At 44.0% G+C, this 24840-nt stretch overlaps 1 protein-coding gene across 1 annotated transcript in view; it reads left to right on the top strand.

The window, feature by feature from the left end:
* Window positions 1-24840, top strand: part of DOCK2 (dedicator of cytokinesis 2) — a 2133690-nt gene that overhangs the window by 281820 nt on the left and 1827030 nt on the right. The window contains exon 8 of the mRNA XM_069199340.1: window positions 2262-2416. Coding sequence (XP_069055441.1) covers window positions 2262-2416 — 155 coding nt within the window. The remainder of the gene's footprint in view (window positions 1-2261; window positions 2417-24840) is intronic.

Genomic DNA, 24840 nt, shown 5'->3' with positions numbered 1-24840 from the left:
AACTGACCTACAAGAAAAAGCTATGAAGTGTACTTAGGATCCATGCCTTCTAGTGGCGGCCGGTAATTTTAGGAGGGAGGGGGACGGGCAGGAAGCACACTCACACTTATTCATTCACACATGCACGCATGCACATCCATTCACAACACTCATCAACATTCAAACATACACGCACGCACCAAAGATTCATTTAAAAAACACACACACTATTACCTTCAGCTCGTAGGTCCTAGGAGGGTTGGGACTGCTGTCTTTCCTCTCTGGCTGACCTTGGGTCAGCCAAAGAGGGAAGGCAGCAGTCCCAACTTTGTCACAGAGTGGGATGGGGTCAGTGAGACTTCTGACCCCTCCCCACTCTGTGACGAGGTGTCACTGATTGACACTCGCCCTGGGTGCTTCAGGGCTTAAACCTGAAGCGCCCAGGCCGAAGTCAATGGATGATGCTTCCCCTTGTCACTGAGGAGAAGGGCCTCGAGGCACCTTTGCCGAGCTGAGGACGCCACGCCCATAGGAGCTGTGCCCTCTTCAGCCCAGCAAAGTTCAGCTCAGGCAGCCAGATGTCTGTGCCAATCAAGCATGTCTCTCTCCTGCCTGCCTGAGCTGAACATGAGGAGTGTCTGCCAGGCTGACCCTTGCTCAGCCTGACAGGCACTCTTCATGAGGGGCAAAAGGTGGGGGTGTGTGGCCCCTCTGCCCTAAAGGAGGGGCCGTGGCTGCTGCCTCCTCTCCTTGTTCTCTTCCATGTTCGCTGCTAGTGGGTGTGAGGCCTAGAGTATCATGTGTCGTTATTTTATCCAGTGATCGGATATTATAGTCAGTATAGCATAGAGCTTTCCACCAGGCTCCAGTTTGACGGGTATCAACTAATATGAAATTGGGACCTTGATTTTCTAGATCTGTATATAGTAGAAACTTTACAAACGTGCAGCCGGTGAGGAGGTGTGCACTTGAGATAGGTGAGGCGAAAGATGTGCTCCAGACCCAAAGAGCCTAATTCTCCAAGGAAGTTGGTAACGTCCCCAGTACATTTCTAACGTTTTTGGGAATGAAAGAGAATTTCATGACTGTTCTGGAGATGTGGCAACTGCCATAGTTTACCAGGATGCTTGAGATGTTTATTCTTATGTTTCAGAAACGTATTGAGTGCATATTCATAAATGTACAAATGTAAAGCATCCAGTGCTTTTGCACTTACTAACTTTTTTTGTTTCCTCATAGGGACGTAGTTTACCTTCTGGGAAAACCTATTCCCATATTTTGGTGGCTTCCACTCTCTCACCCACAAAGGGCATTTACTCCTGCCGTTCACAGGAGTAAATCAGGAATCATTTTCAAGTTGAGAATGCACCAGTAGAACGCTTGTGAATACCCATAAAATGGCATATAGTTGGGTAGTCCCCACTGTCATGTGCCTCTGATCCTAAACTCCAAAAACCCACCAATGTAAAGTTATTTCCTCATTGATACGGAGATCAAATGCTTTTTTTCCGATTCACAAACGTTTCAGTACTTGTAGTTGTAAATTATGGTATATGTGTGCTTAAGTATCATTTAGGTGTGCAAATAGGGCTATGACTAAAAATTGAAAAATACTATTTGATTGTTGATCAAGCTACAGGGTTTGAAATCGGGTGTGTTCATGTTATTGCAGTGATGTTTGGCCATGGCCATGGGCTAGACCTGCAAAACTTATTGCTATATTGTAAAGCAAATAATTTGAAAGTTTTGACCACCAGTTATGGTCTTCTTAGAAATGCAAAGCTGGCAGCTAGGACGAGCATGTGTTGGAAGAAAATTCTTGAACAACATAATCTACAAGATCAGAACAAGATCTAGCATCAGTTACCTCGAGACAAATGAAGTATAGTGTATACTTTAGCTATAGAAAGCTTGGGAACATATGACCAGTAGGACAACTAATGCTGTAGAAACAAATCTGTTTTCACTGACATTTTATTGCCATGCTTTTTCATGTGTACCAAATTTGGGAAGGTTAAAATTTAGCATTGGCATCTTTGGTTTTATCCAGGAGGTTGACTTACGGAATAAGATACTTTTACTTTGCTTGAATTTGGGATATTGAACGATTTATAGCAGGATTGTTACATTTGCAGTACTAATACACCATAGTCTAGAGCTACAGGATCACAATTTCTCTTGGGAATTTTAAGAAATGCAAAGAAATCGACTAATATTTCATTTGATTTGGGAATGATGTATAGATGAATATTTGAGGTACTCATTGTTTTTTTCTTTTTCAGTCTAAGGAACAATCGGACTTCAGTGTATCATCTCGAATCTCCTCATCACCTACTCATAGCCTTTACGTCTTTGTAAGAAACTTTGTCTGTAGAATAGGAGAGGATGCAGAGCTCTTCATGGCCCTATATGATCCCCTGAAGCAAAGTATTGTAAGGTATGCCATTTCTTTATCTTCAGTCAATTTACTTTACGTGCACCAGAGAAAACAGAATGGAGTGTACAGTGAACCAACTAAATGAATAATACACAGATGGGGTTCAATAGAGAATTAAATATAGTTTATCAGCAAAAGTTGCATTCAATCTCATGCTAAAACTTAAATGCACTTAAGGTAGTAACCAATCCATAATTTCCATTACCTTTTCTACCCTAACAAGCACATTAGCAAAGTCAATAGTTCTGTTGTTGGCTGTCAGCATTTTGGCTTTGACATTGCCTGTTTTTTCTTGTCATGGTTTTTGTAAAACCTTGTTTTTTCGGGGAGCTGACAGACTCTTACTAATATCAAGAAATATCTGAAGGCAAACATTTTTTGTCTTAACAAAGCACATACTAATAATAGCCTCTGGCACTGAAGGGAACTACTTTGTTCGAGGAAGGGCAGAATACTGTGACTCACAGTAAAGTTAGCCAAAGGCATAAGTGGACTGACCCAGTGCTTCATGTAAAATGTTGTAGTGGGATGAAGACAAAATGTGAATGATATGACACCAGACCAATTGATGAAGAAGGCTGGCTGAACGTTCCTATAAGTAAGTATATAATACATATCAGTTTACTAAAATTGGAAGGTCTTGGCTAATGCCAAAACTAAAAAAAGGGTTGTACTCCCACCCCTTACTTCAGCAAATATCCAACTATTTACCTTAGTGGAATGGATGAGAAGAATTCATGAGTAACAACAAGCCAGATATGTTCGCTTCCATGAACTGCACCTAAAAGGAACGACCCAAAAACCCTGTAAGACAAAAAAAAATGAGAGCTCGGGGAAAAATGAAAATGCAACCTGCAGGGCTGAAAAAACACAGAGACTTGTTCGGGGTGGCATAAGAGCAATGCACCTGGGGGGAAATACTTTGAACCCAGAACTGGGGAATGCACCTAAATATTTCTCTCAGGAAAACCAGTCACCAGGGCTCTCCATCAAGAAGGAAACACACACAGGAGGGATTATGACGTATATGTCACTAAGCAAGTACAATTTCCAGGGCCTTTTCTGGTGGGAACCCTCATATATAATCATTAAAAAAAACCTTGATGCGAAAGAGGAAGAGAGCAGAAGAGGGACGAGAGCATTGGGTGATCCATGTTGCTTCCCCATAGGCAACACCTATCCATTACCTTGCACTCACTATTTCATATTGAATATATGTCCCTGATTTTGAAATACAAGCATGATGGCAGGTGCATATTTGGTTATCATTCTTATATCAACCCACGTTCTGAGGTCTGCAATTATTATTGAAGTGCAACATGCTTAAGGTTTGTTTAAAGCAGCATTTCTTGTACATTTACTTCACTAGCATCTAAGGGTGACCCTATTTTTTCAACAAAGTACCCGGTTCTTTGACCTGATCCCAGTCTCAGCGAAAGAGGGAGAAAGACCAGTCCAATCCAAAAACCTTGCCTTTATAATTGCTTACCACTTTTCACATAATCCATCAAAAGGAAACCACAGGCAGGACTTCTGGATTACATTTTGCCACATGGAATAGGAACGTGGACGGGCCAAAATGCCAGGGGTAGCGGAAGTGACATCACACCCTCTTTGACCTCCAGTTTCACTCACACATTCACATACACACAAACTCACACTTATATACACTCTCTCTCACATACACACACACCCACCTGCAAGCACACATGCAACACACATTTTAAAGTATTTTTTATGTACCTCAGCTGCCATGGAAGGGCGTATTCCAGCTAAGTGTACTCCATTTCTGTGACACTGAGTGAATAAGATATTATTATTCACTGTTAGTGTGATTTAAAAAATTGACATAAAACAAAGAGATTGGAGTCCCAACTGACATCCATAAGAAGGCGCTGTCATCACGGTGTTTTTGGCACTGAATTTGCCACTACTGAGGTTATGGGTCGCAAAGGCATTGTGAGGGGTCGCAAAGGGCAAGCCAGGGGTCGCAGTGGCGACCCCTAAATGATGACCATGGAGGCAGCCTCATAAACACGTTCTAAATTGCTATCTGGTTTCTGTATACTGTGCACCAATTTATTTTTTTAACATTGTCATCAGGGAAATTTACGATATAATACCATTTAAAGTTAGAGCTCGACATTTTTAAGGCACTTCACTGATAAATGGACTCCTTAGAAAGATCACCATGTTTTAACTTTTGCTCAAGTTCGAGTTTACTCACTTTCGGCTACAAGCCTTTTCTGACGGCATTTAAGGCCAAAGCGCAGAAACACCCCAGACATAGAGATTGTGGACTCAACAACATGAAATAATGAATGATTTGTCAAAGACCAAATTGAAATTAGAACAAGAGTTTAGTATAGTGGTTAATAGGGCAAATGATAAAGACCAAGGAATATTACACTTACAGAAGTGAACTAGAAATATAAATGAGTACAACAACGGGTGCAGATATAGTGATCCCAGTCTCTTGTGGAAGAGGAACTTGACGTGATGTAAACTGAGGTAGAACATGCTATTCCACAGTGCAAGGTTCTATATGATTCGCCGTACTGCCCAGAGCACACCCGGAGATCTAGAACCCCACACAGCTCAGATACCTTCACCTTGACGAGGTTCTAGATGGCCCTGCTCACTCCACCAGTGCATGTGAACAGGATCTACGATTGACATTTTGGGTGTTAAAATGCTGTGGTTCTAGTTTAACCTAAATATTCCTATCCAAGGCGGCACCTAGAATCATTCACGCCGTATTCTGAAATGCCATTTCTAGAGGCCACCTTCCGTTTACTGAGTTTGCAGGACAGATGGTTCAGGGGAATGACCTGGACATGATCTGAGTGGAACCTTCTAGAGCAGGAAGCACTTTCACCCCTGGCTGCATCAAAGCAGAAGATACCACTTCTTAGATCACAAAATTACATCAAATACAGGACAGAACACAATCTAGACTAGTAGCATAATATATATGTATTTTATGTAGCATGGATAAGCTACAAAGGCCGCTTTACAGAGAACAATTTAATGTTAGTTGATGCATCTCAAACTGGATGTGCTTACATTATAACAGTATTTTGTGTGTATATTTGTGCATGTTTATTTGTGTCACTGTGTGTATCATAACTAGTATGTATTAATATGTATTAAAAAACTGATAGACAGCACACAACTCTCGTACTGTTTACTCCTTATACAGTCCACATATTTTACTTACGTTATATTGTTTAAAATTTCAGCTTGGGTGAAGATATTTTACCTAAAACATAATATATCACATAATACCTAGCTTGGGGCCAGATGTATGTAGCTTTAGGTTTGCGATTTCCTATTAGAAAATGTTTGTGATTTGTTATTAGGATATCACGAACTGCTATGTACTACAGTGTGTTTAGCACTGTTTGCGATTCCCAAATGGTTTGCAAGGGACCTGCCTCATTAACATTCATGAGGCACGTTGCAATTTGGGACCGATGAGAAATGGCGGGCACTCACAGTGACGGTGGCCTGCTGTGGTCAGCAGACCATCATGTCTGTGACTGCTTTTTAAATAAAGCAGTTGGTATATTTTTTCGCAATGCAGTCCGTTTTCTCTAAAAGAAAATGAGATGCGTTTAAAAAAAAGAAGTTTTATTTTAATTTTTTTAGAGTGGGCAGTGGTCCCTAGGACCACTGCCAGCTCTGAAAAAATGTTGGCACCCCATTCACAACGGGAAAGGGATCCTTTGGGTACCCCTTCCGGTTTACGAATGGCTTACCATCCACTTGACGTCTGTGAACGTTGTGCGACCACATTCCCAGTCGTAAAACATTCGTACATTCCAGTGTGACATGCTATTAGGAAGGGATGCCGGTAACAAGCCCCTTCCTAATATCGACTCGCAAACCCTATTTTGCTAGTTTGTAATAGAATACCGACTGGTAAAATAGGGTTGGTACATGCCAAATAGCATTTTTCCAGTTGCCAACGGCCTGATTAGCTGTTTGTGACTGGTAAAAGGTTTCATACATCTGGTCTTTGGAACAAAATATAAAATAGCAAACTGACTTGGTGTGCAGCACCAGTTCCAAACCTTTAAATTCACATGAAAAAAAGTGAGGGCTGAAGCAAAGGCTAAGTTTTTCACAGCACTCCATAAGATGAATAAGTTGCTTCTAAGCTCTCCTGGAGTGAGCAGACGAGGGGCTTAAACAAGAAGGGCCAAGCAGGTTGCAGAACTGGGTGAGCAGAAGTTAGAGCCCAGTCTTATCACGGAGATCTAACCACAGGCACATATTTCTCACTAGCATAATGAAAATTAGGAGCTACAGGACAGAATTTTTTGACGACAACATTGTCAGCACAAAAAGGGCCCATGTATCCTGCGGTGGGCTGCACAAAAACTGATGCTGCAAATGACAACTAAAAAAAACTGTTTATAATTAAAGAATGTGTTTGCAGTTTGCAGTGAAAGGTAGCATAATACGCCAGTAAACATTCGGTATTTTCTGAAGCACCAAAGATAAACTGCAAATGCCTTTAATGTATAATCTAACATGACTTCTTCAGGACACTTTAGGGAATGAGGAAAAATTGTTCATTATTGTATACCAAGGCTTTCAACATATATGAGGTAAGGACTGAGGCAGCAGGCTGCTACGTGATTAGTGTAAACACGGATTTGATAGAGACTTCTAGTTGCAGATTCCTTACCTTAAAATTTTCCCCCAAGCATCAGACTGGATCCGGAGTTTTTTCTTTGAGCAATACCCTTGCGCATCAGTAGGTGGCGTTGGTCGATGTCGCAGGCGTCGTGATTGCTGTGATGACGTCAGTAGTAGTACATAGACGCCGCCCTCGTGCTGTGATGTCAGTTCTTTTCTTTCCGCGCCACACGCTGATCCGGAGAGAGCTACCCTAGACTATTTTTTGGCCGAATTCAACCGTTTTGTTGTGCTTTTTTGGTAGGAATTTGGTGTGTCAAGAATGTCCTTGAAGACCAGGTTCAAGCCTTGTGAGGACTGCCATCGGACGATGTCGGTGACGGATCCTCATCCCGTTTGTCTGTGGTGCCTCGAGCATGACCACGACCCGAAGTCGTGCTCTGAGTGTCGGGCCATGCACCCGAAAGCTTTGAGGGAGCGGTCCCTAAAGCTAATGGCAGCACGGCACTCGACTCCGTGTAGGTCCCAGTCTCGCTTGTGAAGAAGGTCTCGAAATCAGTCGTGGAGTCATCACCACTCGTCTTCTTCGAAGTCCTGGGGTCAAGGTAAGAAGAAGAAGAAGTCGAAGAAGTCCTATCGCACTCCAAATTCACCCCGTTGCTCGGCCGACGCGACGCGGGATGAGCGTCCATGCACTAGTCCTCTGTCCTCGGAGCCTAGGTCTGGGTCGATACCGCGCTTCCCTGAGTTTCCCGGTGCCAGAGTGACCCCCGCCCAACTTAAAGAGTTTTACAAGGCCATGATCTCCTGACCGAGGTGCTTCAGCCTGGGGCTTCTTCTTCTGAACCCCTTCTCACATTCAATGAGGCCCTCACTGGTGTCATTTTGGGTACATGGTCCAAACCCAACACAGGGGCGCCTGTGAACTGGACTATCACTCGCCGCCATCGGCCCGCGCCGAATGACCCAAAGTTCCTGTCCCAACATCCTACGCCTGAGAGTCAGAGTCTTGTAATCCAGGCTTCCTCTTCTTGTGGCGCATTCCCTTCGGCACCCCCGGATAGGGAATCCAAAAGGCTGGAACAATTTGGTAAAAAGTTATTTTCTTCCTCCAGCCTAGCACTGTGGTCTATGAACACCGCATGTCTTTTGGACCGTTATTCCCACTCACTGTGGGATACGGTTGCCCAAGTCCTGCCGCAGATACCGGAAGAGGCCCGTGCTATCGTCTCCCAAGCAGTGAAAGATGGGAGAGACGAGGCAAAGTTCACTATCCGTTGTGGGCTGGATATGACCGACTCTCTGTGCAGATTGGTTGCAACAACAGTGGCCTTACGCCGCCATGCCTGGTTACGTACTTCTGTCTTCTCGGGGAATGTCCAACAGTCACTCATGGACATGCCCTTTGATGGCACTTGTCTCTTCAGAGACAAAGTGGACTCGGCCATGGAGAGATTCAAGGATTCCTGGGCTAAGGCTCGGTTTCTTGGTCTTACCTCTGCCATACACCCACCACAGTCCTATTTTCTTCCCTTTCGTGGCCCTGCACGTCCTCAACCTAGCCACAGTGCCATGCACGCTGGACAGCCTATGCGTGGCTGTGGATGCGGAATCCCACGTGGCTGTGGGACAGGCAACCAGAGGTATGTGCAGTCCACCTCTGCCTCTGCTGCAGCCTCCAAACCATCCTATTCCGTCCCCTCACTCCCACCCAGTTGGTGGAAGGATCAGCCATCACCTGCCGCACTGGGAACATATCACCACGGACGGGTGGGTTTGCAGATCATTCGGAAGGGCTACTCCATCCCTTTCGAATCTGCACGACCACACATGCCACCATCCTTCCATCATCTTCCGGAGGATCATTTGGTGCTTCTCTGCCAGGAAGTCCCAGCTCTCTTGCCCAAGGGAGCTATAGAAAGGGTCCCTGTGCCAGAAGTAGGTCGTGGTTGTTATTCCCGCTACTTTCTGATACCAAGGAAGGACAAGGGCTTACCTCCTATCCTAGATCTTCAGGACCTGAACTACTTCCTCAAGAAGGAGAAGTTCAAAATGCCCACCCTGACTCAGGTTCTGTCTGCCTTCGACCAGACTGGATGGTAGCGTTAGACTTGCAGGACGCTTATTTCCACATCCCCATCCCGCCTGCCCACAGACGTTACCTACGATTCGTGGTAGGTCACGAGCACGTTCAGTTTGCTTTGCTCCCTTTCGACCTTACCAGCGCCCCTCGGGTGTTCACAAAAGTGATGGCGGTGGTTGCTGCTCATCTGTGCAGGTTAAGGGTCTCAGTCTTCTCCTATCTAGACGATTGGCTATTGAAGGCGCCTTCGCCCCTGACAGTTGTCTCCCACCTTCAGACTACGGCGAACCTCCTGCACCAGCTGGGGTTCACTATAAACGTGCCGAAGTCACACCTGACTCCCTCTCAGACGCTCTCTTCCATTGGAGCTGTTCTGGACACATTGCAGTTTCGGGCTTATCCTCCTGAAAAGTGAGTCCAAGACATTCAGGCTGATTCAGATCTTTCAGCCTTGGTCTTGGGTTTCGGTGAGACTGACTCTGAGGCTGCTGGGCCTCAAGGCCTCCTGCATCCTGCTAGTAACACATGCCAGGTGGCATACGCGGGCTCTGCAGTGGAACCTAAACTTCCAGTGGGCGCAGCATCAGGGAAATCTCTCTGACATGGTCCAGATCTCAAGGGGACTGCGAAAGACCTGCAGTGGTGGATTTTGAATCCCGATTGGGTCAATGGCAGATCCCTCTCCCTTCCCCAACCAGATGCATCACTTCTGGGGTGGGGTGGCCACATGGGAGGGATGGAAATCAGAGGCCTCTGGTCTCCGCGGAGTCAGGACTCCACATAAATATGCTGGAGCTTCCAGGCGATCAGGCTTGCGTTGAAAGCATTCCTTCCCTCTCTCACAGGAAAAGTGGTGCAGGTGTTCACAGACAATACTACCGCCATGTGGTACTCCAACACAATAAACAAGCAGGGGTAGGGTCCTTGGCCCTTTGTCAGGAGGCATTACGCCTCTGGACATGGTTGGAACATCAGGGCATTACCCTGATGGTTCAACATCTGGCGGGCTCTTTCAACGCCAGAGCAGACGAACTCAGCCGCCGACACACTGTCGATCACAAATGGCGTCTCCATCCAGAGGTGGTTCAAGTTCTCTTTTTCAAGTGGGGAGAGCCTTGGTAAGATCTGTTCACCTCCGCAGAGAATGCGCAATGTCAGCTATTTTGCGCGTTGGAGTTTCCAAGGCGGCACTCGCTCGGAGACGCTTTTCGTCTTGAGTGGAGCTCCGGCCTCCTTTCGCCTTCCCGCCTATCCCTCTTCTGCCCAGAGTTCTCAAGAAAATCAAGTACGACAGGGCCCAAGTTATCATGGTGGCTCCGGACTGGGCTCAAAGAGTGTGGTTTCCAGAGCTATTGAGCATGTCCATAGATCCTCCACTCAGACTGCCTCTTCGGGCAGATCTTCTGTCGCATCAGCAGGGGACGGCTCTCCACCTGAACCTGTCCAACCTCCACCTTGGAGATTGGCTGCAACAGTTGAAGGCATTTGCCCTTCCACCAGAAGTCTGTGATGTTATCTTGGTAGCCAGGCGTCCATTGACTAAAACTGTGTACGCCTGTCGTTGGAATACATTTGTGGCATAGTGTACAAACAAATCTGTTGAGCCCCTTTCTGCCCCTCTTTCAGAGGTTCTTCTGTTCATCCTTTCTATAGCCCAGCAGGGCTCTGCATTGGGCACCCTTAATGGGTATTTGTCTGCCATTTCCGCCTTTCTTAGTCTTCCTGATCAGCCCTCACTCTTTAAATCTCCTATTGTGAGTAGGTTCTTGAAAGGACTCACCCACGTATTTCCTCCCACTCCCTTTATCATGCCTCAGTGGATCTTAATCTTGTACTTACTTACTTATTTGATGTGTACCCCCTTTGAGCCAATGCATAATTGTCCATTGTGGCTCCTCACATTCAAAACTGGCTTTCTCATCACTATCACCTCTGCTCGCAGGGTGATTGAGCTTCAGGCCCTTTCATACTTGTCTGTACACCCTGACAAAGTAGTGTTACGCACTAGAGCTTCCTTCCTTCCTAAGGTGGTTACACCATTTCATGTAGGCCAGTTCATCACTTTGTCAACCTTCTACGCACCCCCACATCCTTCCCATGAGGAGGAGAGACTCCACCGCCTGGACCCAAAAAGAGCTTTGGCGTTCTACCTCAATCGTATGAAAGATTTCCAGGTGGACGATCAACTCTTTGTTGGCTATGTGGGTGCAAAGAAAAGGAAGGCGGTGCAAAAGCGTACCATCTCTAGATGGGTGCTTCTTTGCATCAAAATGTGCCACGCTTTGGCTAAAAAGCATCCTCCTGAAGGCTTGCAGGCTCATTCTACTACAGCAACTGCTGAATCCACTGCATTAGCACGCAGATTTACTGTCCTGGATAACTGTCAGGCAGCTATGTGGGCATCCCTGCACACGTTTGCTAAGCATTACTGCCTGGATAGTCAGGTCCGTTGAGACGGCTACTTTGGTCGTTCGGTCCTGTAGGACTTTCTAATGTGATCTTGGTTCGCAGCCCACCACCGAGGATGGCATTGCTTTAGCATCTATTCTAAGGTACGGAATCTGCAACTAGAAGTCTCTATCAGATGTACAAGTTACTTACCTTTGGTGATTAAATATCTGGTAGAGACATATTCTAGTTGCAGATTCCTTACCGCCACCCATCCTCTGCGCTTGTGAACTGATTTCTAGGGACAGGGATTCCCTCTTTCAGGTCCTTAGCTCTGGCACACCAATCTCAGTGTTCTTAGCGGCTCTGCGCTCTGGCGTGGAAAGTCATTAAAAGAAACTGACGTATTTGCGCGAGGGCGGCGTCTATGTACTACTCCAGACGTCATCACGGCAACCATGATGCCTGCGACGCCTGCGGAGTCGACCGACGCGCAAGGGTATTGCTCGAAGAAAAATCTCTGGATCCAGTCTGACGCCTGGGGGAAAATTCTAAGGTAAGGAATCTGCAACTAGAATATGTCTCTACCAGATATTTCATTACCAAAGGTAAGTACTTTAGGTGTATTAGTGGAAACATTCCGTAAAATACTTGCAGGTAGGGGGAACAACGCCTGATCATACTGTAACATGAGTGCTGAGTGTTATTTTTTATTGTTTCGTTTATCATTTTGTAGATGACTGTTTTATTAATGTGTGCTTTTATGATTCGCTAAAATCGATTAAAGCTTTTATGACTGATGGACGTAGTGCTGAAGGTCAGTGCAATGGCAAGATTTCTTTACAGATCTGGAGATTTCTGTGAGATAGAGAGATCTTGCATCTCACGGAAGTGATGGCTTTAGTGCAGTTGTCAATGTCAATCCCCTTTAATAGGGAGCTTAAGATGGTGTCTTATATCATGCAATGCATGATCATGTGTAGGGCATTTTGACACCAATGGATTGCTTTGTCACAGTTTTTTTCTTAATGACAACAATCCATCACATTCACAGTCTGCACTAAATATCAGTGAAGCTGCATTTTTTAAGGGGGATTTTTCATATGCTTCCTGTTTAACACCCTCTGGTCAGTGTCATGCAGAGCAAATCAGGATAAATAACATTTTAATGGAGACGTTCTAAGGCACGGGCAAAGTGAGCTCTGGCCCAGGATACCAATCTTTCAAGGGACTCCTGCACTTTTGGGACAGTCCCAGACTGTCTAGAGAAAATACCTTTTTGATCTGGTTAGATTTAACAAGCACTCTAATCTTTTAAAGTGCATAGGCCTAGCCCAACTGCCAGGCCTTTGCCTTTAGTCAACATGTACCAAGTATGTACAGCAAAGATAGACATTGTGTGATCCATCTGTGATTGCATCATTCTTGTTGAGCTGCTGTCAGTTCAGAAGTTTCATACACAGGCTGCTGCCTTCTCAGTCCATTAACCTGGCTCATGCAGCACAGGCAGTGCAGTAAACAACAGAATCCATCAGCACTGAATGCTCTAATGATGATGACAGACTAGTTACAACACACATTGCGGGTAGAAGACTTAGTCGTACCACAAGTCTTTCTGCTTTTCTGATCGGTAGACCGCTTGCAATTGTGCAGAGCGGCATTAATTTCTCCCTCGATGACTGCACTGTTGATGTGAAGCAGCCAATGACTTGTGCAATCACAGCCTTGTGCCACCTGAGTCAGGGTTCCTGTTCCTTTTGCCTCAGGGACTAAAGTGCAGTCAACAAAAACCACCCACCATATGAACAGACTCAAAGGGTGAAACTCCATTCCACTGCACTCTGCACACAGCAGGCCTGTTTAAGCCACTGGTCTTTCAGCTCCTCTGGTGCTGAGAAACACTATTTGCTCCAGGTTTGGGCCCAGATCTAAGCTGGTCAAGGAAGAGGGTTGTCAGTGATCTGACCATAGTCACTGGCTGTGAATGATCCTAAAATACATAACAAAGCAAGCAGGGTGTGCCCAAATTATTTTTGGCAAAGGGCAACCAAAACCCCATAGATGCCCATGCATTTTACTACACTGAAGATCTGAATCGGAAAAGAGAGTTGCTGTAGTCTACTCCTGTCAAAGGAATTTTAAAGGGTACAAAAGCAATGCTGCAAGAGTTTGTAACACTGATCTGATATTGCAGCACGCACCTCCACACCACATATGAGCTTTCATATCCGTCAAGTTGGTTTGTTTTTAAAAGCCAGTACCTAATAATGTTTTTCCTACATATATTTTTGAAAAAGCCAAAAGTTGTTTTCAAGTATTGCTTCAGAATTGAGGAGTGAATAGTATGTGGGGAAGGAATGGAGAATGTTGGGGAGTGTGAGATTCCAGGATGGCAGTTTTGCGTCTCTTGACATGCCTGCAGCCTACCATCAGGTAGGCTTAAATGAGGAAACTAGACATTTAACAACTTTCATAGCACCAAAGGGTGCACACTATTTTGTACAAGTGCCTTTTGGTTTGATGTATGTTTCAGCTGTTTTTCAGTGATTAAGGAGCAGCTTATTCAGAGGTCTGACTGGTGTGGCATTGTGTTTTCAGGTCCTTATTTACGGTACGGATAGTGGTGAACATGATTTGATAGTAAAAAGTGTGTTGGATGTCATTGAAATGAGTGGATTAACACTTAGGAAGGACAAGTGTAGGTTTAGTCAAATGGCAGTAGATTTTTTGGGACATCATATATAGGATAAGGGAACTGAATCAAAAATCAAAATTTGAAAAGCTACTGAAGATATGCCTGCACCCAAAGGCAGGTACTGTTGCCCCGCGATGGTCCGCAGCATGAGCCAAGCATTCAGCTCAGTGTGCAGCCGCGGTTCATAGCGGCCGGGTGTGCTGCACCCCGCTGTGCTTTACTTTCTCACTCGAGGCCCCAAATTGGGCATGGGGCCTCGGCGAGTCTTGGGCGTGGCGCGCCCTCAATATTTACTTGGGTAACTTCCCCCACACCCCTCACTTACCTGGTGAGCCTGTCCTTTTTTCTTTCTTTCTTTTCTTTCTCTTCCTTTCCTTGTGTTTTATGTACAGATTCAGCCACCATGTTCTTTCTTTTTCCCAACATGCCTTCTTTTTCCCTGCATGCCTTAGGAACATTTTTCAACATGGTGTCTTTTCTCTATATGTTCCTATGTTTCTTTCCCGATCCAATATGGTGACTTTATACTTCATGTTGGTCACTTCCTGTTTTGAGGTATATAAGGTGAGTGATTCTTGTTCTCCTTGTGCTGGAACACTTCCTTTGGTGGTGATCTTCGTTCCTGCTACTTTTTTCTCCAGTTATTTTTCCTCACTTGTTCCAGCTTCTTCCAGTGTTATTTTTCCTGTTGGAAGACTTACCTTTTTGCTTCTTTTTTTCCAGGGAGTTCTTGCTTAGAGGTTTTTCCCCTTTGGGGTTTTTTCCTTTGGGACTCCTTCTGGAGGGCAGGGACTGCTTTTGGTGTTCCTCCGTCGGCAGCAACGTGGCTACCCGAAAGGGCCGCCCTTACCTGGGTCAAGGCAGAACCTGCAAGAATCAAAACCTTTCTGCAGTTTCAGTGGGCCAAAGACATAAACGACAAGTAGCCCGTGACAGATTGCAGCGCCAAACAAACCAGACTTCATCAAGCAGAATGGAGAATACCACAACGGCTGCTGAAGAACCCAACCAGTCACTACCCTTAACTATTCAACAGCAAGCCCAGGAACTGAAACAATTAAGAAATTAAAATGCGGCTTCACGACATGCCCTGGCCTCCCGAGCCACAGATGATCCCACTGTTGCTGCTACCACGCTTCGTTTCTCAGGAGATCCAAATAAGCTACGAGAATTTCTCGATGCTCTGACTGTCTATTTTGCCTTTTGACCAACACAATTTGCACAAGATAAAACAAAAGTGGGTTATCTCATCAGTGCCTTGTCTGGTCCTGCCTTGGAATGGGCGACTCTGTTCGTACCCTCCAGTGACCCTGTGCTGTCTGACTATTCAGCTTTTGTCACTGCATTTAAACAAATGTTTGAACGCCCAGGATTGGAGGCGTCAGCAGAAGAAGCTTCATGTGACGTTCAGAAAGGTACATAAGATGTTCTCCAATATATAAAACACTTCAGACAATTGGCAGCCGAGATGGACATGGGTAGAACGTACTCTGGTGACTCTTTTTCGTAGAGGTCTATGAGACAAAATAAAGGACGAATTAGTACATTCTGCTAGAGTGGATGATTTATGAGGCTTGATGGATTTAGCGCTCTCCATAAAGTATTGTCTACAAGAACGTGGTCTAGAAAAGAGAAAGAATCGTGGACTTTCTCATGCAGGAAACCCACGTACAATTGTCCATTGTCCTGAAGAGCCTCGACCTGCATTAAGGGAGACAACAGAAACGGAACCAATGCAAATAGACACTGCTAGTGGTCCTCTCTCTACTAGTGAACGCGAAGGTAGATGTAGAAGAGAATTATGTCTATATTGTGGAGCTGCCAGCCACTTGCTCCTCACTTGCCCAGTCCATCCTGTGAAGTCCTCGGGAAACGCCAATTCCTGTTCTCTGTGAGAAGGGAGGAGATGGGATCTTCTGCGATACCTTCCAAGGAAGATGCCACTATCCTGTTTCTGTTACCTGTTACTCTGCAATTATCTGACGGTCGGGAAGAAAGAGCTTTGGCATTATTCACCTGTGGAGCCAATGGAATTTATATGGATGAGACCTGGGCCAAGAAACAACAAATTCCACAACTACCGAAGGAATTTCCAGAACAAGTGCATACTGTAGATGGTCCATATTATCGTCTGGTCCTGTCATCAATACCACTTCTACTCTATGTCTTCACTTTGGAAAGCATCAGGCACATGTCTCTTTTGATTTAATTCTCCTCCTCTAATCATACAATAATCCGTGAAATACCTTGGTTTATGAGACACAATCCATATATCAATAGGGAAACCAGAAATATTTCTCTGTCTTCTAAATTCAGTCAAGACCATTGCTATGCCTCCGAAACCTATTGGTCCCCAAAATGTTATCCCCAGAAAAGGAATTAGGGTGTTCCATAAACTCTATTCAAGGGATACCTATTCACTTTCTGGATTATATAGACGTGTTTAAAAAAAACATCAAAACCAGTACTAGCCCCACACAGAGACTACGATTGTACAAAACTCCTGGAACCTGGAGTGGTTGTTCCCTTTGGTAGAATGTATTCTCTTACGGAACCTGACAAACAGATACTTAAGTACTATCTGCAAGGAAATCTGCAGAGTGGTCTTATTGCATCCTCTTCTTCTCCTGCTGGGGCTCCCCCTTCTTCATGCCCAAGAAGACGAATGATCTACATTGCTGTATAGACTTTCGTGGATTAAAAAAATCACTATAAAAGACTAATATCCACTACTTCTCTTCAAAGGCATATTGGAGGCAGTTAGAGGGGCACAGAGTTTTACAAAATTAGACCTCTGGGAGCATACCATCTCTTAAGAATTAAGGAAGGTGATGAGTGGAAAACTGCCTTTAAAACACCCTTTGGTCTTTACGAATATAGGGAAATGCCTTTTGGTTTACCAAACACTCCCTCTGTTTTTCAAAGATTCATGGTTTCGATATTTTCCGACCTGTTGAATCACACTGTAGTGATTTATTTAGATTATATCCTTACATATTCCAGACACTTTGAACTCCACACTGAACATGTAAAGCAAGTATTAAACAGACTTAGGCAACATCAGTTCTACTGTAAACCTGAGAAATGTGAATTTGAGAAGACCGAGTTGAAATATTTAGGTTATCACATTAGTCAGATTGGTATCTCCATGGATCCAGAGAAGGTTCAGGCCCTTCTAGATTGGCCATCCCCCTCATCAATCAAAGAAACTCAATGTTTCTTAGGTCTGGCCAACTTTTACTGTCAATTTATTTCGGACTTTGCTAAACAGACCAATCAAATCACACAGACTCTTAAAAAAGAGAGATTGCGAAACGATTTTCTCTGGACAAACGTGGCTGAAAATGCTTTCCAAAACGGAAAACAAGCCTTCACCCAAGCACCTATACTATGGCATCCGGACACCCACAAACAATTTAGAGTTGTTACTGATGCTTTGGAAAGAGACATTGGGGCAGCATTATTACAATGTCAGGACGATGACGGATTAGAACATCCAATATTTTATCTGCTCATGTGCCCTCTGATTCTGAGCAAAATTATTCGATATTGGAAAGAAAACTATTAGCTCCAAAAACAGCTTGCCAAGAGTGGAGACAATTCCTCTTGGGTTCTAAAAAACCCTTTGAAATAAGAACAGACCATTGCAATTTACAATGCCTACGTAATTTTTAGTGTTGGAACAGTCGTCAAGCCCGTTGGGCCTTTTTCTTTAGCCAATAAATTTTTTATAATACCTATATTTCAGGTTCTCAAAATATTTTGGCAGATGCTCTATCTCAACGCTACCCTGAAAGTACTAACACCCCTTCACAGTCTCTTGAAAATAATTGGTTTCATCCAGTCTTTCCTTGATGAAGTACAGTCTGAGTACTCAACTCTCTCAGAACAAGGATTGAAGGAACTGCGTCCAAAATTACACAAGAGTAAAGGGTACTACTATCATAAAGACGTGCTATTCCTACCTTATAAGAAAGTGCAAAAAAAAGCACTCCAAATGTGTCACGACTCCCCTGTGGCTGGTCATTGTGGTATCAAAGCCCCGCAGGAACTGCTCTTTTGCTCTTTTTGGTGGCCTACACTGAAGCAAGATGTTGAAAGTTACGTGGTATCTTGTCCCATTTGTGCCCAAGCAAAAATACCCCATTCAAGGCCTGCAGGACTATTCCAACCATTACCGGTTCCACCAGCCCCCTGGCATACAATATCAACTGATTTTATGTGTTCTTTACCTCCCTTGGTGGGACACCGAGTTATAATGGTGACTGTAGATTCATTTACAAAAATAGCTCATTTTACTGCCTTGAAGAAGTTACCTATATCTAAAGAATTGAGCCAGATCTTCATCCAAGAAATCTTTCATCTCCATGGCCTTCCTCAAGTTATTGTGTCAGATCGGGGTCCTCAAAACATATCCCGGTTTTCAAAGTACTTCTGTAAGGCCTTAAATATCGATGTAGCCTTATCTTTTGGATTTCATCCTCAATCCAATGGGCAGATGGAACATCTGAATCAAGGACTTGAGCAATAGCTCCACTGTTTTTGTAATTCCACTCAGAGTAACTGGAGCACATACTTACCCATTGCTGAATTTTCTTACAACAATACTGTTCATAGTGCCTCAAAAGACACTCCTTTTTACTGCTCAAATGGATTTCATCCCAAATCATTTCCTGCCACTCCTAAGACCTCTTCTACACTTCCTGCAATCACCTTTTTTCCCAAAGATTACATAGAATTCAACATCTTATCCGGTCTAATCTTTTGTTAACTAAAAGACACATGAAACGAATGGCAGATAAGAAACGATGTGAGGCTCCATCTTATCAAGTCCAAGATAAAGTCTGGCTTTCTTCCCGATTTTTGCCTCTACGTCTTGCCCAAAATTAGTTTAAACCTCGTTATTATGGACCCTTTTGTATTCTTCAGAAGATTAATCCTGTATCCTTCCGTCTCCGTTTACCTCGACATTGGAAAATCCATCCAGTTTTTCACGTCTCTCAATTGAAACCCTATACACCTTACCCTTTTCTTAGACAATTCACATGTCCTCTCTCTTTGTTGGTGAATGACGAACCCGAATATGAAGGTGAGGAAATATGTGACTCTTGCATATTCCGAAAGCATCTCCAATATCTCATTCATTGGAAAGGCTATCCTCTTACTGAATGTTCTTGGGAAGATGCATCTTCTGTTCATGCCTCGCTTTTGATCCGTCGGTTTTTCCCCTCTATCTGCACAAACCCGTGGCTCCGGGGGGGACCTACTGTCACGCCTAGGCAGACCACGATGCGACCTGAGCATTCGGCTTGGGGTGCGGCCGTGGTTCCTAGCGGCTGGGCATGTCGCGCCCCTACTGTGCTTTACTTTCTTGCTTGAGGCCTCAAATTGGGCATGGGGCCTCGGCGGGTCTTGGGCACCCTCAATATTTACTTGGGCACCGTCCCCCACGCCCCTCACTTACCTGGTAAGCTTGTCCTTTTTTCTTTCTTTCTTTTCTTTTTCTTCCTTTCCTCGTGTTTTATGTACATATTCATCAACCATGTTCTTTCTTTTTCCCAGCATGCCTTCTTTTCCCTGCATGCCTTAGGAACCTTTTTCTACATGGTGTCTTTTCTCTATATGTTCCTATGTTTCTTTCCCAATCCAATATGGTGACTTTCTACTTCCTGTTGGTCATTTCCTGTTTTTGGGTATAAAAGGTGAGTGATTCTTGTTCTCCTTGCATGGCAACACTTCCTTTGATGGTGATCTTCACTCCTGCTACTTTTTTCTCCAGTTATTTTTCCTTGCTTGTTCCAGCTTCTTCCAGTATTATTTTTCCTGTTGGAAGACTTACCTTTTGCTTCTTTGTGTTCCACGGAGTTCCTGCTTAGAGGTTTTTCCCTTTGGTATTTTTTCCTCTGGGACTCCTTCTGGAGGGCACGGACTGCTTTTGGCGTTCCTCCGTTGGCACACCGTGGCTACCAGAAAGGGCCACCTTTACCTGGGTCAAGGCAAGACCTTTCTGCAGTTCCAGTGGGCCAAAGACATAAACGACAAGTAGCCCGCCACAGGTACAAATTGAGATCATTTTTGGAACTCATTGAATATTGCTCTGTTTGTGAACAATTATGCTGCCAGACCACATGTTTGCAATCCTTACTTTAAAAAAAAACTGCTCTGGATGATTACAACAGCCAGTGTGAAAATGTTTGAAATCATCAAATGTGAAATTATTTCTGCTGGCCCAATTAAGCACCTTCAGACCCTCATAGGTGATAAGCTGAGCTATACAAATCTACATTTCATTTCATGCAAAAGAGACGTAATGGTTAGGAGGAAATTATTGCTTTTACCCCAAGAGCCTTGAGGAGTGCTGAGCACACATATTCTACTAATGAGAAGGATGCCCTGACCTTGTGATGGAGTGTCCAATACTTTAAGAATTTCGTTTGGTAGAATAAGTTTATTCTGAAAACAACCCGTAAACCTTATTTAGATTTATTAAGAACCTGCTGCGGTGGTAGAGTGAGTCCCTGAATTGCAAAGTGGCAGTATGGATTGCAGGAATTTAAATATGTTGCAATATGTTGCTAATGTATGTAATGTTGCCACTGATTGTTTGTCTAGGCTGCCTTGTATACCAGCTTGATGAGCTTGATCACAATCTTGATGATGTAGAATAAGTATGTGCTGTGGACACTATTATGAATAATACACTGGTTGAGGAAGAGTAGAGGGAACAGTTGTGAGCAATGTTGTAATGCAAGAAGTCATGAAATAATCAACAGGGAAATTGCCTATATATAAACGCATGCAACATAGTCTTGCTCACTTTAGGAGAGTTTCAAGAGGAATTTCCATAGTAAATGGATTACTGTGTAGATGCAAACTTCTCTTGGTTCCTAGTAGTCTTCATAGTAAGGTATTGAACCTTATTCTCCATGAGGGTCTTATTAGCATATGTGTAATAAAGCAGGCAGTAAGGGAAGAGATTTGGTGGCCAGAGGGGGTTAAAGATGTCAAACATTATGTTAGGGAATTTTATGCATGCATCCTTATTGACAAAACTCAAGTGAACTGTACTGGGTCTTATAACCCCAATTGAATGTGCTTTGGTGTAAATTGGCATTTTACATTTCAGGACAGGTGGCTCTATTAGGTAGATCGTCCAATGATGGCATGGTATTTATGCATTACATGTCTGAATGACCAGAAATTAAATTTGTGGAAAATGTGAACACTGCTGTATTAAAGGAGTATTTGCAAGATATGTTTGTCAGCAAAGGTTATTCAGAGCAGTTGGCAACTGATAATGGAACTCAGTTAGTGTCCAGGGAGGTGTGTGAATTTTTGGAGGCTAGAGGTGTGAAGGTTGTTAAAACATCTTTTTATCACCTACTCAGGAAAAGTTTGGTTGAGCAAATTAATTGCACCATCAAGAACAAATTGAAGTTGGCATTTGTAAATGGGGTAGACTTAAGGAGTGCTATTTGGAACATGCTAATGGCTAGTAGAACTACATGTCACAAGAGCAATGGCATGTTTCTTTTTTCCTTATTAAGAGGAAGGGTGGTGGGTTTTAGATTGGACAAGGAGTGGATGGATAGGAAAGTGATTGATGTTGGTGAGGTTGAACATGCAGTAGATGTAAGGAGTCTGTTACAAAGGAAGGGCAGTACTTAAGAAAAGTCTTGTAGGGAACGTCCAGTCAAAGTTGGGGATTAAGTAAGAAATAGGAAACCTTGACATGTGGTGAAAGGGTCTTCAGGATGTTATTATATTATGTTGTTATGTCATGTTATGTGTATTTTTAAAGTGCAATATCATATGCGAGGCTATCCTGCCACTAAGTAGGTGTGTGTGCCTAGATCTACCTATAGTAGGTTGTTTAATTGAAAAGCCAGGTCTTCAGCTTTCTGTGAAATTCAAGAAGAGAGGAGGAGGCGCTGATGTGGAAAGAGAGGTAATTCCACGCTTTAGGAGCTACAGGGTCACCTCAAACTTTATGCCTTCCTCCTCCTACATTTTGCTGGATTTTTGCTGGCTGGCCTTAGGAGTCTGTGCACTTTGCCACTGCTAACCAGTGCTAGAGTGCTTGTGGTTTCTCCCTAAAACATGATTTGATTGTCATATACCTGATTGGTATGTTTGATTTACATGTAAATACCTTGTAGAGTGGTATACTATATTCCCAGGGCCTGTAAATGAATTGCTACCAGTGGGCCTGAAGCACTTATTGTGCCACCCACTTAAGGAGCACTTTAAAACATACCCCAGGCCTGTCATTGCAGCCTGAAGGCAGTGTCCCACTGCCATATTTACTTGGCATTTGAAACCCTTTGCCAAGCCTTAAACTCCCCTTTTATTACATATGTCACCCCTAAGGTAGGCCTTAGGTAGCCCATAGCACAGGGTAATGTGTAATCGAAAGGTAGGGCATGTACCTTTTTGTTTAACATGTCCTAGTAGTGAAAAACTCCCAAATTCATTTTTCACTACTGTGAGGCCTACCCTTCCGATAGGATAACATGAGGAATTCGTTATTATATCTGATAAGCTGTAATTCCTAAACCAGAAGTGGTACCTATGTCGTGTTGAGTATCTATGAACTTGTAATGATAATCCCACTTTAAATGATAAAGTCGAATTCATCACTACAAGTTTGAAAATGCCACTTTTAGAAAGTTGACATTTTCCTTCCTTTAGCCCTCTGCGCCTGCAACATGCCTTAGGTCACATATCTGAGTGTAACTGACAGTTGAGACTTTGTGAATTCACTCCAGACAGTCACACAATAGTGGGATTAGCAGAGCCTGAATAGGCCATAAACTGATTGATTTGATGGGGGTGGGGTGGAGCTAAGCACAACCCCACTTGCACCTGAATAGGCTGAGCTCTGCCACCACACAATAGGCTTAACAACCCTGTATTTTCAGTACAATCATCTAGGGGCCAGGGCAGGGGAGGAAGGAACCTCCTGGAACTTTAAAGAAACCTTCTGTAAACTTCTACCAACTTCTAGAAGCAGGGCACCAGTGTGTAAAAATAGTTTCTCAGACCTACTCCTCAGTTCATTACTGGTCCTGCGGAAGGACTCTCAGAGGGCTGCCTGCAGCTGTGACCTGCCTATACACTCGGCTAGACTGCTGCTGTACCTTCAAGGACTGCTTTGCTGCCTGGAGCCTGCCTTGAACCTTCAGATGCCAGCACTTCTGTGGAGTCCTGCAATCAGGACTTCAGAAGCAACTCCAATGGAAAGTTTTGCTGGCATTCTGTACAGAGCCACTGGGACATAACAGGCTTCCGCCATATTGACCCTAACCCTGGACCCAGCCAGCGCAAGTCCTGAACCCACAAGTGGAATCCATCCACTCATGGACCCTTGGTTGTAGTGCTAAAGATGCCTAGGTGGCCATTTTCTAAAGCTGAGGACTTGCTATTTTGAACCTTAAACTTTGAAAATTCATAACTCAGTTCTACTAATTGGATTGTGATAGTTTTAATGTCAAATAATTTATTGAAATTCACTCTATTTTTAGGTCGAGCATAGCAGCGCGCAAGCACTGCTTTCCTGATGTGTTTGTATCTATGTGGGCTTTTAACCATGCCCACGGCACGTCCATCACTATCACTCGTTCATGGACTTGCCTTTCAAAAATCCTTTATTATCATTGGTAAATGCTTTGCGTTTGTCCCTCCTCGGGGCAGTTTTGTTACCGCCTTGGATGGCGACCCTTTTACATGGATAATTGCTCGACTGCCGATATGTTTGCCTGCGAGCAAACTTGTTTTTCCTTTTTAGTCTCTCCATCCCTCTCACGCTCATAGCGGCTGTGGCGCTTTGAATCGGCTCGCTTATGTCAACTGTTTTACTTTTCATTTTGAATTTATGTGGCAAGAAAAGTTCAGTTAGGAATTTACAATGCTAATAGCTCTAACTTGTTATCAATTGGTTTGGGAATTTTTATTGTGTTGTGTTTTCACTGTATTTCATTTTGTGTACTGCATAAATATTTAGCACATTGCCTCTAAGTTTAGCCTGACTGCTTTTTGTACCTAGCTACCCAGGGTTAAGACCAGATTAAATTAGTGACTTTTTGTGGTTCAGTATGCTAGGGATTGTGGCTGTTGCCTGACCAGAGCTCATTACCCAGTCAACCAACCACTCATTACCTCACAGGAGCGATGTAAAGCGATGAAAGCTTTTCCTACTGATCTGGTTCTGTGTGTGGGTGGGATGGTTGCAAGTAGAGTCCTGTAGAGAGGAGGTGTCTGGATGGATCGTGGAAGATGTGACTGTTGAGGTAGGTGGAACCTGAGTTGTAGATTGTCTTGAATGTGTGTGTGTGGAGTTTGAATGGAGCAGTTTGTTTATTAGAAGCCAGTGTAGTTCCCTGCGATGTGGTGTAATGTGAGCTCTGTAGAGAGGTTGATGATGAGGCCAACTGCTCTGTAGTCTTTGAGTGAGTTTCTTGGTGATTTCAAGGATAGAGGGTGTTCCCATAGTACAGCTTGCTGGTTACCAAGGTATTAGTGGCAGTTTTTCTTGTGTTTCTTGGGAGATACTTGAAAACCTTCCTCAGTATCTCCAGGGTGTGGAAGCAGGATGCAGTGATGGTGTTGACT

This window comes from Pleurodeles waltl, chromosome 7, assembly GCF_031143425.1.
Source record: "Pleurodeles waltl isolate 20211129_DDA chromosome 7, aPleWal1.hap1.20221129, whole genome shotgun sequence".
In the NCBI taxonomy this organism is placed as follows: domain Eukaryota; kingdom Metazoa; phylum Chordata; class Amphibia; order Caudata; family Salamandridae; genus Pleurodeles; species Pleurodeles waltl.
This window is presented reverse-complemented; position numbering and strand designations above follow the sequence as displayed.